The 19254-nt window shown below is 40.2% G+C and overlaps 1 protein-coding gene across 7 annotated transcripts in view; it reads right to left on the bottom strand.

Annotated features, from left to right (window-relative positions):
* Window positions 1-19254, bottom strand: part of LOC108715830 (dedicator of cytokinesis protein 3-like) — a 176980-nt gene that overhangs the window by 59702 nt on the left and 98024 nt on the right. For all 7 annotated transcript variants that reach the window (XM_041561690.1, XM_041561686.1, XM_041561689.1 and 4 more), the window contains 8 exons: window positions 12879-13027; window positions 8024-8108; window positions 6484-6525; window positions 5723-5874; window positions 5497-5578; window positions 4746-4806; window positions 2875-3022; window positions 2140-2228 (listed from right to left, as the gene is read on the bottom strand). In XM_041561690.1, the coding sequence (XP_041417624.1) occupies window positions 2140-2228; window positions 2875-3022; window positions 4746-4806; window positions 5497-5578; window positions 5723-5874; window positions 6484-6525; window positions 8024-8108; window positions 12879-13027 (808 nt within the window). The remainder of the gene's footprint in view (window positions 1-2139; window positions 2229-2874; window positions 3023-4745; window positions 4807-5496; window positions 5579-5722; window positions 5875-6483; window positions 6526-8023; window positions 8109-12878; window positions 13028-19254) is intronic.

A 19254-nucleotide genomic window follows, 5' to 3' on the forward strand; every position in this document is an offset into this window, starting at 1 on the left:
TGATAGCTAATGTTGGTTGTGAAATCTCCAGGAAGTCACTTATAATTAGAACAACTGTACTAGGATGCAAATAGATGAACCAAAGCCTATAAATTCAATCATTCTCAGTCCGGCCAATCTACTGTGATGTAAACAGGTAAATGCGATGCAGACCACATCAGAGCTCACTCGGTTCCTGTGTCCTCCCAGACGCTGCCCTCGTGAGATGCCGGCTACTCCGCGCCAGTACATTTCTGAACACTAGGGACTCCCGCATTACTGAGCGTTGTTCTGGAAATCCATTAGAGGGCACAATCTTTGTCTTTGAAAAACGGTTTTAATAATGCACTCACAGTGAGTTATTATTGTACCACTGTGTGTTAAAGCCGTTTTTCAAAGACAAAGATTGTGCCCTCTTATGGATTTCCAGAACAACGCTCAGTAATGCGGGAGTCTCTAGTGCTGAGAAATCTACTGTGATGGCCTATGTTTAGAACTGGCACTGGAAGAAGATTTCTACCAGCAACACCTGGAGGCCTATTTATTATACTGTATAAAACGAAATTCATCATCAGAATCCCATCGTTATTTCACACTGCTTCAGTCCTTTGAAAGTAAGTTTGGCACAAGTTGCTCAAAGAAAAAGCACTTAAAAAATAAATTACGCCATTTTTACACTGTTGATGCTTGGTGATATGTGGTGAATATTTTGCCGTTATTTTACACCACATAATAAATCTGCAAGCAAGCCTTTCTGGCAATATTTACTTACAACTAGAAGCTTGTAGCAACAACAGGGCAATACAGTTTAGGATTCTTTGCTTATTGCTTATTTACAGGGGTTAAATACTCAAGGAAAGTCACCTATCTTCCCCGAGAAAATGAAAAGCTGCCGTAGGCCTCTTTTAACTGATAAAGTTGTGTTTTCCCTATAAAAGTTCATATAAGGGCTTCTATGATTTTATAGCAGAGCCTCATGGCATTATAAGATGTATCAGTGTGCTAGTTTATAATAATTGTTGAAATAAGATTATTTCAATTGCCTACTTGTAAAATAAACTGTGAAAAAAGACTTTATAATAATGAAAAATCATTTTGTTTCCTGACATCAGATCAGATGATGTCGTGTCCACGAGGTATTGCCAAGTCAATAATTATGTGTAATTAGAAATCCCGTTCTTCACAATTACATGCAGATTTTTCCCTTAGTTATCCTGAACGGATGGATGCACCTGTCACTGCGAATTGCTAAATAAATTCATAGCCTGCACGCTAAATTCACCCCGAAATTCCTTCTCAACATAACTGCTCAAGAAGCCCTCTAAGACAAAAGCAGAGGTTTGAAGGGATGAAACAGGAACTTCTTAAAATGCCAAACTCAACAATCCTGCCCATCAAGCTTTATGGCAGTTTCTATGCCTTGGGGTCTGTAAATCCGCTAATTTGTGCTGGTATCACAGATCCACCTGTCAGCCCTTATGGCCATACCAATTAACCCGTTAGTTGCACACGATGAGTCACAATCATCACAGTTATTCACAATGGCTCTAAAACAGTGGTCCCAAACTGTGTGGCTTGAAGAGGCATAGGGATTCGTTTTACCCTGATACCCAGCTTGAAGGTCAGTTGGGGTCAGATTTGGAGTGAAAATGTATTTGCTGTTCTTGGATATTCTTGGAACTAGGGTTGAATGACTGATATGCCAATGTTTCTTCCTATATATGTAACATGTTACCAGCTGAAGGTCTTAAACAAAGGATAAACCTGAAAATGAAGCTTGAAGTCCAAAAGTCAGACACCCATCAAAATAAAGATAAAGGAAACGTACTATATTAATGTCTAGTGAATTTCATTCCACATGGGTACCAAGAGATTCTTCAATGATACCATCAAAATAGCTCACATTAGTTTTCCTTTTACTGAACACCATGCAATACAAGCTCATCACCATAGGCACATTCAATTCAATACCTACAGTATATTACAATGCATGCAACCTAACTATGCCATTGCTGGACATCAAGAAATGCTAAATCCCTTGTAACAGATTGACTGAGTAACCCAGACCTTATAATTTGTGTCACCTTTTATGTATATTGGACACATAACAAAAATGTTGAAAGTTGTAATGCTACTTATTACTACTAAGGTGGTAGTTACCATAGTTGGAACTGGGTGTGGAATACTTGGTGCTGGTCTTTCGGATGATGTTCTCGTGAGTCTGGTACCACTCATTCTCATTATTACACCTGGGGAGAAAGAATAAAAGGTCCAACTTCTCTGAGAACTTCTAACTCTCCATATGTCAGATTCCAATGACCCAGAGTGTCATCACATCATATATACAATCCAAGTGTCCACATTCAGTGTGCTACTTCAGGGTCAATTGTTGTTTCTGTCAATATAGCGTATATATGTGCAATTGTACATCTGGGCTTCTGACTTTGTAGATGACCTAAGCATGTGCAGTCTTCAAATGTGCTTTGAAGAAGGCATTAACCAAGACCTTGGAGGTCCCTTGTGCAAAGCACTAACTAGGAATTGATAGCCCCAGCTTTGCACCCAAAGGGCCCCATAAAGCATTGAAGTTCCTCTGCCCTTGACTCATTGATCAAAGGTTCCACTCCAGCTTGTATTCTTCTGGGCTGAACCTGTAAAGTTTGCCAATACTGATGATGATAGTACCTTTATTTTGTGTGATGTTAATGGACTTAAATGCATGTGCCAACATAGTAGGAAAATGTTGTAGTTGCCACTGTTAGAGAAGGTTGGTTCTCTACAGCCGCCCTCTATGTATATATTTGTCTACCAGGCGTGAGGCTGCTCCTCCTACTCTAAGTTGATCAATGCTTTGTTCACGCAGTTTCAAAATACTATGTTTGAAATTGTACTCACATATACACCTTCAGTACAAAATCCTTCTCTTCTCGATGTTCGCACAAGACTGGCAATACCTCCCCAAGGCTCAACACTGCACAGCCATATGGACGCCGATAGTGCACATGAGGAGGCCCTTTCCGTGAGTCATTCAATAACATACGCCCTGTGAAATAAAAACACAAAGTCCTGATCAGAAGCACTATAAGTATGCCCTTGCTGTTTCTACTTAGCATACTGGAGCAGTTATCTGTGTGCGAATCACTATATAGTGTGTATATTTGCCTGTATTAATAAGGGTGTCTATGACTATGCCTGCATGTACTTCCAACTGTACTGACACCTTTCTGTGTTTGTTTGAAATGTTTACATGTCTTTTTCTGCTATATCCCTGCATGCACACTAAGGGGCAGATTTATCAAGGGTCAAATTTCGAAGTGGAAAATACTTACAAATTCGACCACTGAATAGAATCCGATATTCGAATTCAAAGTCGGAGGATTTTATTCATCGTACGATCGTATTCCGATCATAGTACGATCATACTCCGATCGTACTTCGAATCGTACAATTTTATCATACGATCGTACGATTTTCCTTCGAGACCAAAAAAACTAAGGTCCCCATAGGCTAACATAGCACTTTGGCAGGTTTAAGTAGGTGAAGTATTGAAGTCGAAGTTTTTTTAAAGAGAAAATACTTTGATTATCGAATGGTCGAATAGTCGAGCGATTTTTAATTTGAATCGAAGTTGAAGTAAATTTGAAGTCGTAGTATCCTAGTCGATGGTCGAAGTATTCAAAAAATTACTTTGAATTTCAAATTTTTTTACTTCGAAAATTCCCTCGAAGAGACACATTTATTAAAGGTAGAATTTTTATTTCACGTGAGTTTTTTTACACTCTATTAAAAAAATATATTCTAAAATTAAACTGGGAGGTTATTTAAAAAAAAGAATACTTTTCTTTTTTTTTATAATTTACTGACTCGAAAACTCGAATCGAATACGAATCGAATTCGACAACTCGATTCGAGTTTTTTGTATGAAAAAAAAAACTCGAACGTCAGGAAGGCTACTTACATGTCTAAATTGGTCTCTGGACCTCTCCCATTGACTTATACATGAACTTGGCAGGTTTTAAGTGGCGAATAGTCAAATTTGAGTTCTTAAAGCGCCATGAGAATGATAAATCTCGAAATTCAAATTCAAATTAAAACTCGAATCGAGTTTCGATAATTCAAAATCTGAATTTGATTGTTTTGACCATAAAAAAAATTAGAATTTTCAATTCGACCCTTAATAAATCTGCCTCTTACTGTTCTGGTGCACTTCTCTGTTTGTTTGAATCACTATTTGTTTGTATATTTGCCAATGGGACAAGGTACATAGCCCATGCATGCATCACTACATAAGTGTTTATTTGCAATATAAATTAAGGCAGCCATGTGCATATCGCTGCATATAACTGAGTCTACTGGTGCAGTTTTCTCTGCTTGAGTCACTATGAATTTGTCTATATTAGCTGAACTCCATTTGAACTCGCTTTAGGACCCTGGCTATAGTAAATAAGCCCTATATAGCATACATATTGCATCTGTCACTGTATTATATGGCTGGGGGATTCGGGGGGAGGGCAGCCACATAGATATAGGGATGACATGAACCACAAGATTCAGGTCTATTTGCATATCTCTGCATATTATTGACTGTACTGGTGTATTTGCTATGCGTGAATCACTATGAATTTGGGTATATTAGCTGAGCTCAGTTTGCACTTGCTTTGAGTCCCTGCCCACAGTGAATGAGCCCTATAGCATAGACATTGTATCTGTCACTGTACTATATGGCTAATAGTAAAATACTGCTTTCTTGAGGGACAGACACATACCTATACGGATGACATGAACCACAAGATGCAGGTCTCTTTTTACATCCTTACTGCTCAAATCCTGCACACAAAAAAACCATACATAATCATTTTCCACCATTAGATGCATCAAGCATATGGCCGTTATATGATTTACAAAAACCCACGTACAATCATTTTTTTTTTAATTACACCGTGATGGGATACATCAACATACAAATGCCACAAAACAACTGAAATAAAAACAGACAGGGGAGACAAACACAACAGAACACTGTTATAATAAACGTGTGGTGATATGTGCCCCCCTGATGCCAATGTTTTGCGCTGCTATTATTTTACCTTAAAATGATGGTGAATTATGGAAGCATGTTGTATTGTATGAAAACAATACTATGCAAATTATTTCACTAGTTGTAACAAAAACAATTCAGTATTCTAAAAAAAAACACGTAATGATAAACACTGCAATGCTGAACATATTTATTCTCCAGTAAACGTCATGTGCTTGTGACCAAATATATATACAGTATTAGCTGCACCAATATGTAAATAGTGCTGTTGTGCTGAAACAAATAATATATAATAACTCATACTTCCTTCTGGGAATTAACTGAATCACTTCTGCTGGTAATGTTTACCCAAATAAAAATACAGCGGGTACACATTTGCCAATGTGAATACTACTCAACAATGTAAGGTATTTAGTGCACATCCATTATACAGACACACAGGCTACATATGATGAATAGTGCACATACACACTACATACTGTAAAAAGTGCACAGAGTCTTTCCAACTTCTCCGAGTTCTTTGGACCTCCATTCTTGTTCAGACGTACCATAAACCTCTCGCTGCATAGAAAAAATAGAAGTCAGTTACCGTAGAGTGCATAGGGGGGAACTGATAATGGGATATGAGTATAGACAGGACACAAAAAGGACAGAGGCAATTGGAATCCAGACTAGGGGGTATCACAAAATGAAGTTAGGAGTCACCTGATCTGACGTGCCTCCCTCATGTCATACAGTGAGAAGAAGAGGTCCACATCTTCCCCTATGTTAGTGTGTGTGAAACTCTTCAGATTGAGTAGCAGGTGGTGAGGAACGGGAGCTCGTGGCTCCTTGTGCCGTTGCCGTAGGGTGTCTGCCTGTGATGGGAAAGCAGGTCACTTGTCACCAACCTGTCTGTACGATCAGTGTCGGACTGGCCCACCGGGATACCAGGAAAACTCCCGGTAGGCCAAGATGTCAGTGGGCCCTCCTGCTTCTAAACATTTGGCTTATTTCATGGCCATTCCCTATTTCTATGAGAATAAAGAGGCTAAATAGATGGAATAATAGGTTATAGTATGTAAAGAAAAGAGACTAGGAGAATTGAGGTTGAGTAAGGAAAGGAAGAAAATAATACTTAGAGTGGGCCCCTGGTCTAAGCGTTTTTGGTGGGCCCCTGGTGTCCCAGTCCAACACTGTGTACGATATACTGAGGGACATGCTTGGTTCTTCCCCTTTATCTCACACATCTGTCTTTCAACAAGTTTCCTCACAATACATCTTTCATTTTCCCTTTCCCTATGCCCATCTCTTTTTCAGACCAACATTTTCTGTCTCTCACATCCAAAGTACCACACACACAAAAGCACATTTTAATTATTAGTATTAGTTCACTGTCTGACCTATTATTCTCCCATGTTAGTTAGCATTGTACTTTTTTTCTCGTTTGATCCAATGTCAAAACATCCCCTTCTCCCTCCCCTCACCTGATTTGTACTTTGTTGAACGCTGTGTCGACTTGACAGATGCTGCAGAGAAATATGGATTTTGTCAGAAAGAAACAGGCTAAAGCAGGTGCCTGCAGTTTGCATATTCCATTATTCAATAAGGTCTGGCCCACCATGTATCTGTGAAAAATACCCAGAACATTGTACGGGAACCTACTGGCCGGTGCTGAGCTCTTGATTCCTAAGATCATTTCTTCCTTGAGTGTACTGTGTACAAAATGTGCTCATTAAGTCCACTAATGGATGGAGACTAGAAATCATTCCTGGCATATACTGTAAGCAAACAGGCCATGCTGAGCTTGGAAGCTCTATACATATTTATCAAAATAGGCCCACAAGCCACTGATTGTACCTTCCCCGTCTGTATTAGCCAGAACTAACATGCCTGAAAGCTCCCGCTACAGTACAAAGCAATAAATGAGAGAGAATTTCAAGAGGAACTAAAGCACAACAATCTAGCTCAAAGGCACCAAGGCCCATTAGCAGTGAGGACCTGAGCCTCCAAAGATGCCCCAGTAGCTCCACATGTTCTTTTCTGTTAATTCCCTGCACATGCTGCTGTCACTTACTGAGCTTAGGGACAGATTCACAATATACTGACTATATATAGAAAATAAAAAATCACACTATAAGGCTGATTGGTAATTCATTCTGATTCTCATTACATGGCAGCATAGTAACCAGTGCATCAGAACTGATTTACCATTCTACTAATTTTTTTCATAAACTTTGTTGATCCCTAAGCTGCTAAAACAGCAGCCTAGAATACTAGAAAACACTGAGCATGTGCAGTGACACTAAAAAGATGGCTGGACGAGGTTTGGAGCGGTTGTGGCAAATCTGATAGCCTGGATCAATATAGGGCTGCTGGACCTATGGGTTGGTACAGTAAGTTCAGTATATAAAATAAAACATTTGCAGCCATAATTTTTTTACGCTTCAGTTATCCTTCATTTCAGTTTAGGTGAGAAGGCCTGATAGGAAACAACAGGTTAATATAAAGGTAAAGGTGAACAGCAACTGCATAAATCAGAGGAACAAACCACAATCTATTGTTAAACTACAAGTCACAGCTATTTCTTAGTAGTGTCTTTAGCAGTAAGTGGGATGCTGCAGTTCAAACAAGAAACATATTAGTAACTTACACATTGTAATTGGACAATTTTAGGATGGGGCACTCATTGGGATGCCAGCACAGAAGGCCTATTATAAACACACTCATTCCAGAACTGGAGAAGCACTGGGCGTCCAACAATATCAACAATATGTCTGAATATACAGTTTTATTCTTTCTTTCTTGGTTTGATTTATTATACATCTAGTACAGACTTGCCAGATTGGTTAACTCCTACATTCAAAGCTGCCACCATTCATTAATATGCCTGGCACAGACACCAAGCCTAATATTATATGTCCTAAATACATAATAAAGGACTTCCCTTGACACACATTTTCCAGGCCTGTTATTGTTTTGACTGTAGGCACTGAAGCAGCACTAAGGAACGGGAGGGGTGCTCACCATCTTGTACAGGTCGGAGACACTGATCTGATCAGAATCTACAGCTACAAATTCTTTGCGGGGCACTAAGTCCAGGCCCAGATGCCTACACACAAGCAAAAAAAAGAGTAATTAGAGGTATTTTAGGGTATGTAAAAGCAATGGATAACACTTCCAAACCCCTTAACACACACCTGCTTAGGCAGCAGACAAGCTGAGAATTGTAATTGAACAAACCTAGAGGCTACATATCCCGCATTTAGGAAGTGACATTTGTAGGTATCTTTATTTTCCTGCTTGTCCATTACTAAAATGAGAACTATGCAGAACAGGGTCAAAGTGTAGGTGTTGGAAAATGTCTATACTCAGTATAGGACTCATATTAAAGTACTTAAATAATTATAATAAATATAAAAAGCTTAAAGGATATGATGAGCTGACCATGACATAGCACTGTGATAGGGTCATTACATTAAAAGCAGAGGATAACACTGCAGGGCTTGCAGTGGAACACAACATAGATGGGAAATGACAGGGCTGTGTATAAAAGGGCCTTACATTGGGCCAGATACAGAACAGTATGACAGTGACAGCTGTGTGTGCAGGGTCAGTACATAAATAACAAAGGGGTTTGAGGGCAGAACAGATGTGCAGCCATAGTTACCGGGTATGAGCATTCACTGTGTGCATTCATTCAACACGCACAAAAAGTACTGAGCTTCCTGTAAACAAATTTTTTTTTTAATCATCATATTAAATTAAACCAATTAAAGATGTATTTTATTGCTATTAAGCATATTTTCAGGACCTGTGAAATGTTCTGAGGGTTTGATTAGGAAAAAAGATTAAGAAAGACATTGCAAATAATTCACTATGTTTGTACAGGTATGGGACCTGTTATCCAGAATGCTGGAGACCTGGGGTTTTTCAGATAATAGATCTTTCCATAATTTGCATTTTCATACTTTGTCTACTAGAAAATCATGCAAATATTAAATAAACCCAATAGGCTGGTTTTGCTTCCAGAAAGAATTAATTATATCTTAGTTTGGATCACTGTTTTATAATTACAGAAAAAAATATCGATTTTTTTATTATAATGGAGTTTATGGGAGATGGCCTATTCGTAATTCGGAGCTTGGGTTTCCTGATAATGGATCCCATACATGTAGCAATAAAAAGAAGCAACATAGTTACTTGTTCATGAGTAAAGATTTTATACATATAAGGTGTGATTTACTACCTAAAGGCTGGGTGCAAAGTGCAAAAAATGTGCTTAAACAGGTCTTTGTACTCCTATAGCCACCCCATAAATACAACACAGGTCTGTAATTCTAAGGGGCAGGGGTGGGGGATCTGGCGAATCGTAAAACAAATCGAAACTTTAATTTGAACATGCAAATTATACCTTACCATAAGTAAGGGAGAGGGAAAAAACACACAATTCCCTTAAATGTATGGCCAAAAGTCACATAATAATGGTTCAGATTTGATAAGGACCTGTACTTGGATCTGGCCAATCCTGCTGAAAAACGGTTAGAATTCGGTTGAATCCCAAACTAAATCCGGGATTCTATGCATCGCTAAATGTTTTATCCAGTATGAGGTGCAGAGTTGTCAGACCGTAGACTTTTTCCAGAAAAGGGGTTGCCCGCTTTTCTGGAAAATAATAATAGCATTCCTATATTTTAATGTTTCTTCTCAAGTCATAACATTGGAATCAAGCATCATTTTTACTGGTCAAGTAGGTAAGATACCAGCTAATGGCCACCCTATTTCTTTTGAGCACCTTAGTGCTCTAGCACTTTCTGTCCAGGGGTCTAAGTAAACAACCCCTATAAAAATACTGGGTATGGCACATTGCAGCAAATAAATATAATAATTTTGCAAATGGGCATTGTCTCTGTCAAACAATCGAAAATTAGGCGAGAAATTTTGTAATCATCTTGGTTTGATGTCACATTGCATTAATTATCTATTGCATAGCGTAAATCTGCAGACTCGGCTATGACCCAGGTGTGAGCATTTGTGTCTTCTATTATTTAAATAAGCTGTTGCCCCTGGAGAAGTCCTGGTGGGCCGGGCATCGGGTGGGTTGTCCTGTTCAGCCATGTCTTTCCTTTACAAGAAATGTAATGAAATATTGCAATAAGAAAAATAGCAAATCAGAATGAGAGAGAAGGGAATAAAGAACAGAAATAGAAAAGGCAAAGAGAAAAAAGAGAAGAGGAGACATGGTCCGAAAGGTGGAAGAAGAAGTGGGAAGAAGAAGGCCAAGCTGGGCCAGATTTACATAGCAGAAGCCCCTAGGCCTACTGCCTTTCATCGTCCCCGTCCCGTCCACTTCCTTTGTGCACATGCACAAATTTTCAACATTGGGTCTGGAATACTGGGGATTGGGGCACAGGAAACTTTAAAAACGTGCTTCCAAACCAATGCAGGTGTGGTTGTGTGTCATGCCGCCCCCCTAGAATTCTGCTGCCCTAGGCCATACCTCCCAACGTTTTGGAAATAGAAAGAGGGATAAAATGATTTGACCATTCGTTTTTGACCACGCCCATATTAGTGGCCCCACCCTCTAATTACCATGTAAAATTTGGCAGGTTATGAAAGTTTGAACAGATTTCTGTAGTTCTTATGTGTTATTACAGTTTTGCTAATGAAGGTGAATTGCCCTTTAAGCTGCAAGTCGCCGTTTCCCCAGGAGACCTGCTTATTTTAAATTGTTACACTTGTTTCTTTGCTTATCTTGAATTGTTAAAAATATATCTAAGTGCACCTGCCACGTATCCTGGGCTCTTTGCCAAAAGCTAATTACGTTTTAGAAACTTTGAATCTTTTTCTGGCTGTTCAGTGCAGAAGATCAAAGAGAAAGTCAATTTCAGTAACAATCCAGGACTGTGGGGCCAGTTGGGAGGTATGCCCTAGGTTCAGGCCTTTGTGGCTATTCCACAAATCTGGGCCTGAGGCCAAGGTGATAAGGGAATTAGAGAAGAAACAAGCAGAGAAGGGATGATGTAATGATGATAGAGGAAGGGGTGAAAGAAAGTGGGACACAATTTCTTGTTTGACGCTGTACACCTGCCTGACAATGATTATTGCTCAATATTATCAGTTTTGGTTCCTCTTTGCTTCTGTGGGAAACACAGTACTTATCCCAAAATGTAATTCATGATCTTGGCTTGGTCACTGGGGCAAGTGCAATTCTTGTGTATCATGCCTCCCATACCAATCATTTCAGTACAATACAATTTTTACTATCATTTTGATCAACATGCATATAGTAAACAAGAGTTTTAGTTAACAAATATCAGTTTTGATCATTGGATACCAACAAGTAATCTGTGAAGTGCCATCTATTTAAGCACACTAAGAAATGACCAGCAAATTAATCCCTTCTCTTTTCATCGACCTAAAAAGATGAAACGGTTTATTGTAGCCATACACTGCAGACTCTCCTTAGGTGATAGCATTCAACACTGCTGGGTATGTAGCCACGGCAATAAATGGCCATTGGTCACTGAGAGACAAAATCCATACACTTGTTTGTGTGCAAGGTTATCCCATGCTAAAAGCTGCAATGGAACAGCTATTAAGCTTAATGTGCATTTAATAGAAGCTAGCATCTGATAGCGATGCTGTAAACAATGCAATTAGTGGCCACAGAGGACATTAGTGGTTAGTTTTCCCTCAGACAAAAAAATAAATAAAACATACACTTCCAGCTTAGTACGTTGGGTATAGTAAGTCTGCCTGAGGTAAGAGACTGTGTCACCGTATGGAGAGGGAGCAATAAACAGTGTGTAGTTATGTTGCCCCTAGATATGTGCACTCGATAAGTCATAGAGGTGTGGCACTTAAGGTGGACATAGATGAACAGATAATATCATATGAAACAAATTTTCATTCGCTATTCGGTGCGTGTATGGTGGGAAAAGAGCTGACCGATATCGGCAGAAGACTTGGATATCGGTCGGCTAATCGATCAGGTGCCTTTGAATGCACCTAAACATCAGCCATTGTTAGTGCTGAATCGTCAGATAACGGTAGAATTCTATTGTTTCTATTTGAATATCTGACGATTCTGCTCTACACGTGTGTATTGAAACGAACAATCTTTCTTGGAAAGTTCTTTTCCAAGAAAGATCGTAATTGTTACGTCTATGGCCACCTTTACAGTTTATTATGCATTCTGTGTAGGGGGAATATATTATATTAATATATATATATATATATACATATTCTCACGAGACTGGAGCACTCATGTATACAAAAACAGCTGCCTGGGTGCAGTATTCAAAAATTATGTAAACCAAATACTGTACAAAAACCGCACTCTCAGGACTTCTTAATGGTGCAAAAAAGATCTGTTTATTTCATTTCGACGTTTCGGCTTCTATACTGAGGAAGGCTTCAGTATAGAAGCCGAAACGTTGAAATGAAATAAACAGATCTTTTTTGCACCTTTAAGAAGTCCTGAGAGTGCGGTTTTTGTACAGTATTTGGTTTATATATATATATATATATATATATATATATATATATATATATATACACAGCTGCCTACAACACAATAGGAGCATCTTTTTATATCCAACGCCAACATGTTGCTGTTGTCATATTCTCTCTTTATTGAGGCCTGTGTGCCTTGCAGGTAATTCCACTTGACTTTACATTATGGTGGGTGCTGATCACTCACCCAAGGATTAATATTCCCTCTCGGCAGAGTTTTACATTGCTATTGGCCACTGATCTATGTTACATTGCACGTGCCGGGTTCTAATTGGTCAGTGCTCTATATTTTTGCATATGTTTTTGTGACTGAGCATGTTTTTTCATGTCCGTCATGCTTCTTGGCTGGTCATGCCATACTTACTCATTTCCCCAATCCAGACGCACTGTCAGGTGTCTCTTGACTTCTCGTAACTGATCCTGTGTGAGATGACCTGATAGCAGCTGCCTGCGCAGGTCAATGATTTCGTTCATCACATGGCGCAGCTTGTAAAATAGGTCTACCTTGTGCTTCTGCAGTTAGGAATCGGGGTAGGATGGAAAGGGTGGGCAAAGCAGAAATCAATGAGGGGGATAATGGCAGAAAGGAAAGAAACAAAGAAGGGGAAAAAAGAAGAAGTTATAAGAAGACAGTGAAACCTTGATTTTAAGTACACTGATTTTACATTTTTTATTTGTGGTCCCACCAATTTATAATTCATTTCAATGGGTGCATTTCCCTGATTTTGAGGAATTTATTTTACATCGAAATCAGGGGTGCTTCGCCTCAGGCGGCAGCACCCCACTAGGTACCAGGGGCAGCAAAAATGCTGCTCCTGGTACTTTAAAAGTGAATTTCCGGGGGAGGGGGGGGCAGCAGCAACTGCTGCTGCCTCAGGTGGCAGAGGGGCCAGGACTGCCCCTGATCGAAATTTTGTCCTAATGTACCCCTTGAAAAATTTTAACACATTTCTCTGATTTTACATTTTCCTGGATTTTACATTATTCTTTCCTGGTTCCCTGAAAAATGTAAAATTGGGGGTTCTACTGTATTTTTTTTTTAACATTTAGGCATGGGATTTGTTATCCAGAATGCTGGGTACCTGGGGTTCTCCAGATACAGGTTTTTATTACATATCTTTATATTCTGGCCCTTTCCTATTCATCTTCCAGTCTCTTGTTTAACCACTGCCTGGTTGCTAGTGTAAATTGGACCCTAGCAACTAGATAGATGCTAAAACAAAAAGGCATAATAACCCAAGAATTATAAAAAGCACAAAATGAAGATTAATTTCAGATACAAAAACTTAATGTAATGATGAACTACCCCTTATAAAAAAAATCATGTTGCTTTTGCCATCAACAAAGAACTATAAGGGGTCATTTACTATACCCTGGGACAAGTTCTAGAGCGATAAGGGGCACAAGTAAGTAGCAAAACAAGCGCAATGAGTTGTAAAACATCTGTATTTACAGCAGTGCTTGTTGTGTGTGGTAGATGGGATTTAAGTGCCCGGTGTGCTGCCCCCTAACTTGTGTGTCAATCAGAAAACACAAGTCAGGTAGAAGGAGCTGCTTATGGCACCAAATGATGCTGTGCACTGCAGAATGCACCAGACCCATGTCCTGTGTAACTGAGCAGCAAGTGGTATTATTTTGCGGCCCATAGTGTTCTTGCACTCCCATCTTGGGTTTTAATTTATGACCCTTATTGTCTTATTAATACAAATTCATTTCTTGCATAAGTGGGAAATGGCAATGCAGTATTTAGTGGCTACCTGGATAACAGGTTTCCCCTTCCCCTTTTGGCTTGGAGCAGCACCTTACTACCAAAAAGACTGACCCATGAAACCCAACACGGACACAAAGTTCCAGTTGCACTACAGTGCTAGAATTACTACAGTAGCTAGAATTTTAATTATTACTGTTCCCAAGTGGGTGCTGAAATGAGTGGCAGTGATTTGTCTGTCTGTGCAGAGAAGTAGTGTATGTGATTCCTGAAATAAGGATGACATATTCATATTTCTTTAGACAACACAAGCAGCTTATTTGAAATGTTGATGCTTGTTAACCAGATGCTTCTCCTGGACAGCCATCAAATGTAATCAATTCTGGAGATTTGCCCGATGTTATTATGTATTTCTATTTTGTCTAATAGCTTTGTAATTGAGTTGTGTAAAAGTTTGGGACACTGCTTTTAAAAGAATGGCTCCATGTTACATGCTCTTAGCTCCCGACCAGACTGAGAGATCAATTCATCACAATCAGGCCTTGATGGTTTTTAATTTATCTTTGTTGATCATGTGATCAGCTGCCCAAGAATATGGGTAGCAGACAGTGGAGAACAGTCAAGGAGTGCCTTAAGATATGGGCAATAAACCCCATGACAGTGGCGGGCATAAAAGAAATGTCTAACTATATGGATAGCAGACCCCATGACTGTCAAAAGCGCCCAGTGGGTTTCCTGCATTATAAATAATTGTACCTTCCCAAATGTGTGTAGGGTTAATATATATTACTGTGGAGCCCTATAACGTTCAGTAATATAATGAAAGTATCAATGATAGCACTAAAGGAGCTTGAAGATGGGAGCTTAAAAAATTGCACCTAAGGGCATGAGGTGCAATTGGGGAGGGTTCAGCTAGGATTACCACTAGCGATGGACGAACTTGTCCTGTTTCACCACGAAATTCGCAAATTTCCAGCAAAATTCACGAAATGGGCAAAAAATTCACGAAACACTGTCGACATTTGACGTGCATTAAAGTCAACGGGTGTCCATTTACTTGTCACCGGCGTTGGAAATTGTCTCTGGCGTAAAATTCACGCCTGACGAATAAATTCGCCCATCACTACTTATCACCTTTTTGGAATAAAATCCCTGCTTTTCTACATTTGTCTCTTTCTTCTCTATTAATAACATTAGCCTCAAGCATCATTTTTACAAGCCAAGCAAGTGAAATACTGGCAATGTGGTAGCCCTATTAGCTAAGTACATTGTGGGCAAGGTGCATTGCCATCCCTTTTTAAATGTAAAAATGTTAGCTGTTCGTGTATCAGAGATGTCCAACTTGTGGCCCTCCAGCTGCTGCTGAAATACAAACCCCAGTACCCTCTACAACTGCAACAATTTGTTAACTTCCAATCATTTATTTATCTGAGGCATAATTTATCCCCACAGTTTGCATATGTGCCTATTTGTCTTTGGCTTGCAGCTTGTGGCTTTATCTGCTTGCACAATTCATGCAAGGGTATGAAAGGGAAAAACAGTTAAGGCAATAACACACATTTTTGAGGCAAGGTTTTAATGTTAAAATTGCCCCTCATTTCCCTCCATGTCAGAAGACTTTTTAAAGGGATTATGTGATGATTTTTATGGTATAATTTGTATTACTAAATTACATTGTGTACATTATACCATTTAAAATGCTATATTTGAATCAATAAATGTATTGTTTTAGTTGTAATATTGGTGTGTAGACCGCCATCTCAGGTCATTGTGCCTGGTTATGTGCTTTCAGAATGAGCCAGTGCTGCACAATAGAACTGCTTTCAGATAAGCTATTGTTTCTCCTATTCGCGACATGGGTTAGCCAGACTTGGATTTTTACTATTGAGTGCTTTTCTCATATATACCACTAGGTGGGGCATGGGAGCATTCTTAGCAAAGCAGGAATTAGGGAGCTGTTATCTGGTTACCTTTGCAGTGTTCTGTTCCTTTGTGGGAAAGGAAGGGGGGTGATACTACTCCAACTTGGAGTGCAGCAGTAATGGGAGACTGCGGTATATCAGAACACAAGTCACAAGGCATGAGGGCACTTGGGAAACTAATAACATGTCTAGTCCCATGTCAGATGTCAAAATTACCTATAAAAATGTTTTTGCTCTTTTGAATAATTGATTTTAATGCTAGGGGAGCATGAGTAACTGATGCATCTTGTTAAAAACATGTTTTCCCATGACAAAACCCCTTTCAAGTTCAAGCTCCACCTTTTTATGTTTAAGCTTCCCCCCACTATTAGGGCTCCCCTTGGCTCATCTGATTACAGCAGTCATTATTGTATTTTCAGGCAACAACCTCCTGACAAGTACCTGCATAACATTTGTTCTGATTTCATTACAAACTGGAGCCCAAAGTTTTATCTATGGATGAAAACAAACATACAAAATTACTGAGAAAAGCTTTCTCTGCTATATTAGAATGTATTCACAGCATTCGTATACATGGAGTATACATATTTAATATACCCACAGAGTTATTATTCAAAATAGTAAAAAGAATCCCAGCTCACACCATTCAGGATAGGGCCGATCACAGGCTAGATCTAAAGTAGAGATCAGCCAGGATCGGCATCAAGTTGCCCCTTCTTAAAATGTTTTGAGCCACATTCAGGGGAGGAAAGAGTAGGAGTTGGAGGGATGTGAGTAGTGTGTGGGCAAGAGAGAGAGAAAGGGAAAGAGAAAAGGAGGGGAAGCTGCGTAGGAAGTGCCAAGAATATCCATGGGAACTCACAGCACCATCACTAGATCCCCATCAGTGTCACAATTCTCTGCAGGAGGGTGGGGGTAGAGGTTAAACGAAGGCAACCTGTAGATGTGGGGGTCTAGAGAAATAGATTCAATTGATGGAACCCCCTCCCCACCCCCAATCATTAATGCAAGATGTATGATTCCAATAGCTAAACCTCAAAAAAATAGCAAAGAGAAAACTGAGAACAGAATAAATATAAGGAATGCAAAATAGAAAGGATTTGAAAATTAGCATTAAAAGAGGGGGAGAACATGAGACACTTGGTGGGCTGGTTAGAAGCAAGCGCCTTGTGTCCGTGCTATGGAAATATATTCCAATTATTCAACTAAATACAAGAGGGCAGTAAGAAAAAGTTAGATGGACAGACCACAGATGGCGGAAGCCATAGATATTAAAACAAAAATGGCAGCAGAGTAATTTGGCTTCTTAGTGGCCTAAGATAGTGTCTGGCACTAGGGTTGCCACCGGCATGGTCAGTAAAACCGATGGTATTTTTTTCCAGAAAAGGTGGCAACCCTAACAGGCCCAGGCGGCACAAATGAACCCTGATGCCAATGTTACTAACAGGAAGGTTCATTGCAATGGGAAGGCCAGCAACCTGGGCAATACATCTTTAGGGAGCCTTAGGGTTAATTCCCTTACGGTCTGAACCACATGGTGGAAATCCCCTGCCTGTGCAGCTACAGGGTCTCCTAGAGTCTTGGTAAGAGCTGGAGCCCCTGTCCCTGTGCAGCATGTCTGGCAGACCCGGAGGGTGTCACAAGGTGTCGCTGTTGCACCACCTTTGGATATATAGGAGAGCCATGTGCTCACAGCCATTCCTGCTTTCACTTTCACTGAGAGAGGGTGGACAGAGACTACTGCAAAAATGTACAGGCAGGAGCCCCTGGACAGCTAGGGTGCGGTAGCCCCAAGGCTGGGAGCTAGACCAGGAGGGTCTAGAGCTCCTAAATACAAAACCAGGACTTTGTGTGTTTGCGCTATGGATAGTGCTGGGAGCTATAGTTCAGCTGCGGAGGATAAAGCAAGTTGTGTGCTTGGCTCGGAGCCTTTGAGGATGTCATCACGTGGATGCCTTTTCCAGCTCTGTGAGCCCCTGGGCGAGTCTGCCCGTGGGAGTGTAGAGAAAAAGAAAGGATTCAGCATGTCTCCTTTTGTGATACAGGCTCTTAATCTGCCAAAGGAGTAGTGTGGGTCTTTGCCTGGCAGGGAGGTGCCAGGATGGGACTGTCATAGGTTCCCCAGGGTAGTGGGTCATGCTATGTGATTAAACTGAATCTTTACTTTGTCTTTAATCTTGCATAAAGTTGATATTGTTATACAGCACTGTGTGTGTATATATATATTATTGTTTTCCTAATGGGGCCACCCGCAGGCGTATTCCCGGATCCCATTAGGTGGAGGCACTGCCAAGAGAGGAACTTCCTAGTACCCTTTAACCTTCAAAGGGGACTCAGGACCAGAATTGGTAAGACGGCACAACCTTGGCACCAGGGAGGTCGTCAAGAGGGTGTTACACATCCTTTCTTTTTCAATATGAAACTGGGTCTGTATTAGCACAGTTAAAATTATCATAGAGAATTGTGCATGGCAGATGCATAGTTAATCCCCAGGGTGAGGCGGGACCGGAGGATTATCTCATAATGTCACCATTAAGCATGGGCCATTCTTGTTAACCCCTTTCACTCTTTGTTCCCCCCTCTGGTTTGAAAGGATTGTGTGTGTGTGTGTGTGTGTGTGTGTGTGTGTGTGTGTGTGTGTGTGTGTGTGTGTGTGTGTGTGTGTGTGTGTGTGTGTGTGTGTGTGTGTGTGTGTGTGTGTGTGTGTGTGTGTGTGTGTGTGTGTGTGTGTGTGTGTGTGTGTGTGTGTGTGTGTGTGTAGATTTCACTGCATTAAAAATGTGTAAACATCGTTTTTCAAATTCACTAAATTTAGTATACAAATTCACTAAACTAATCCATTGTCTGCACATACAGCCACAGCTCCATTAAGGAGTAGAAAAGCTGTCACCAAATGCATTGGCCTGACAGGAAGGGCATTCGCGGGTTCCAGTCAGTAATCTACAACTGGTGCCTGGAAACAAGTATCCAGGCAGGGCTGAGGGATTGTGGGTAAAGCAGTTCCAGTTACAGGTTGGAGGAGAGACCTGGAACAGATGGCACTAAAGCGTGTGTCTGAGGGGTGAAGTTAAGAGGGGTGAAGTTAAGAGGGATGAGCACAGTAGTTGTAG

Source organism: Xenopus laevis, chromosome 4S (genome assembly GCF_017654675.1).
Source record: "Xenopus laevis strain J_2021 chromosome 4S, Xenopus_laevis_v10.1, whole genome shotgun sequence".
In the NCBI taxonomy this organism is placed as follows: domain Eukaryota; kingdom Metazoa; phylum Chordata; class Amphibia; order Anura; family Pipidae; genus Xenopus; species Xenopus laevis.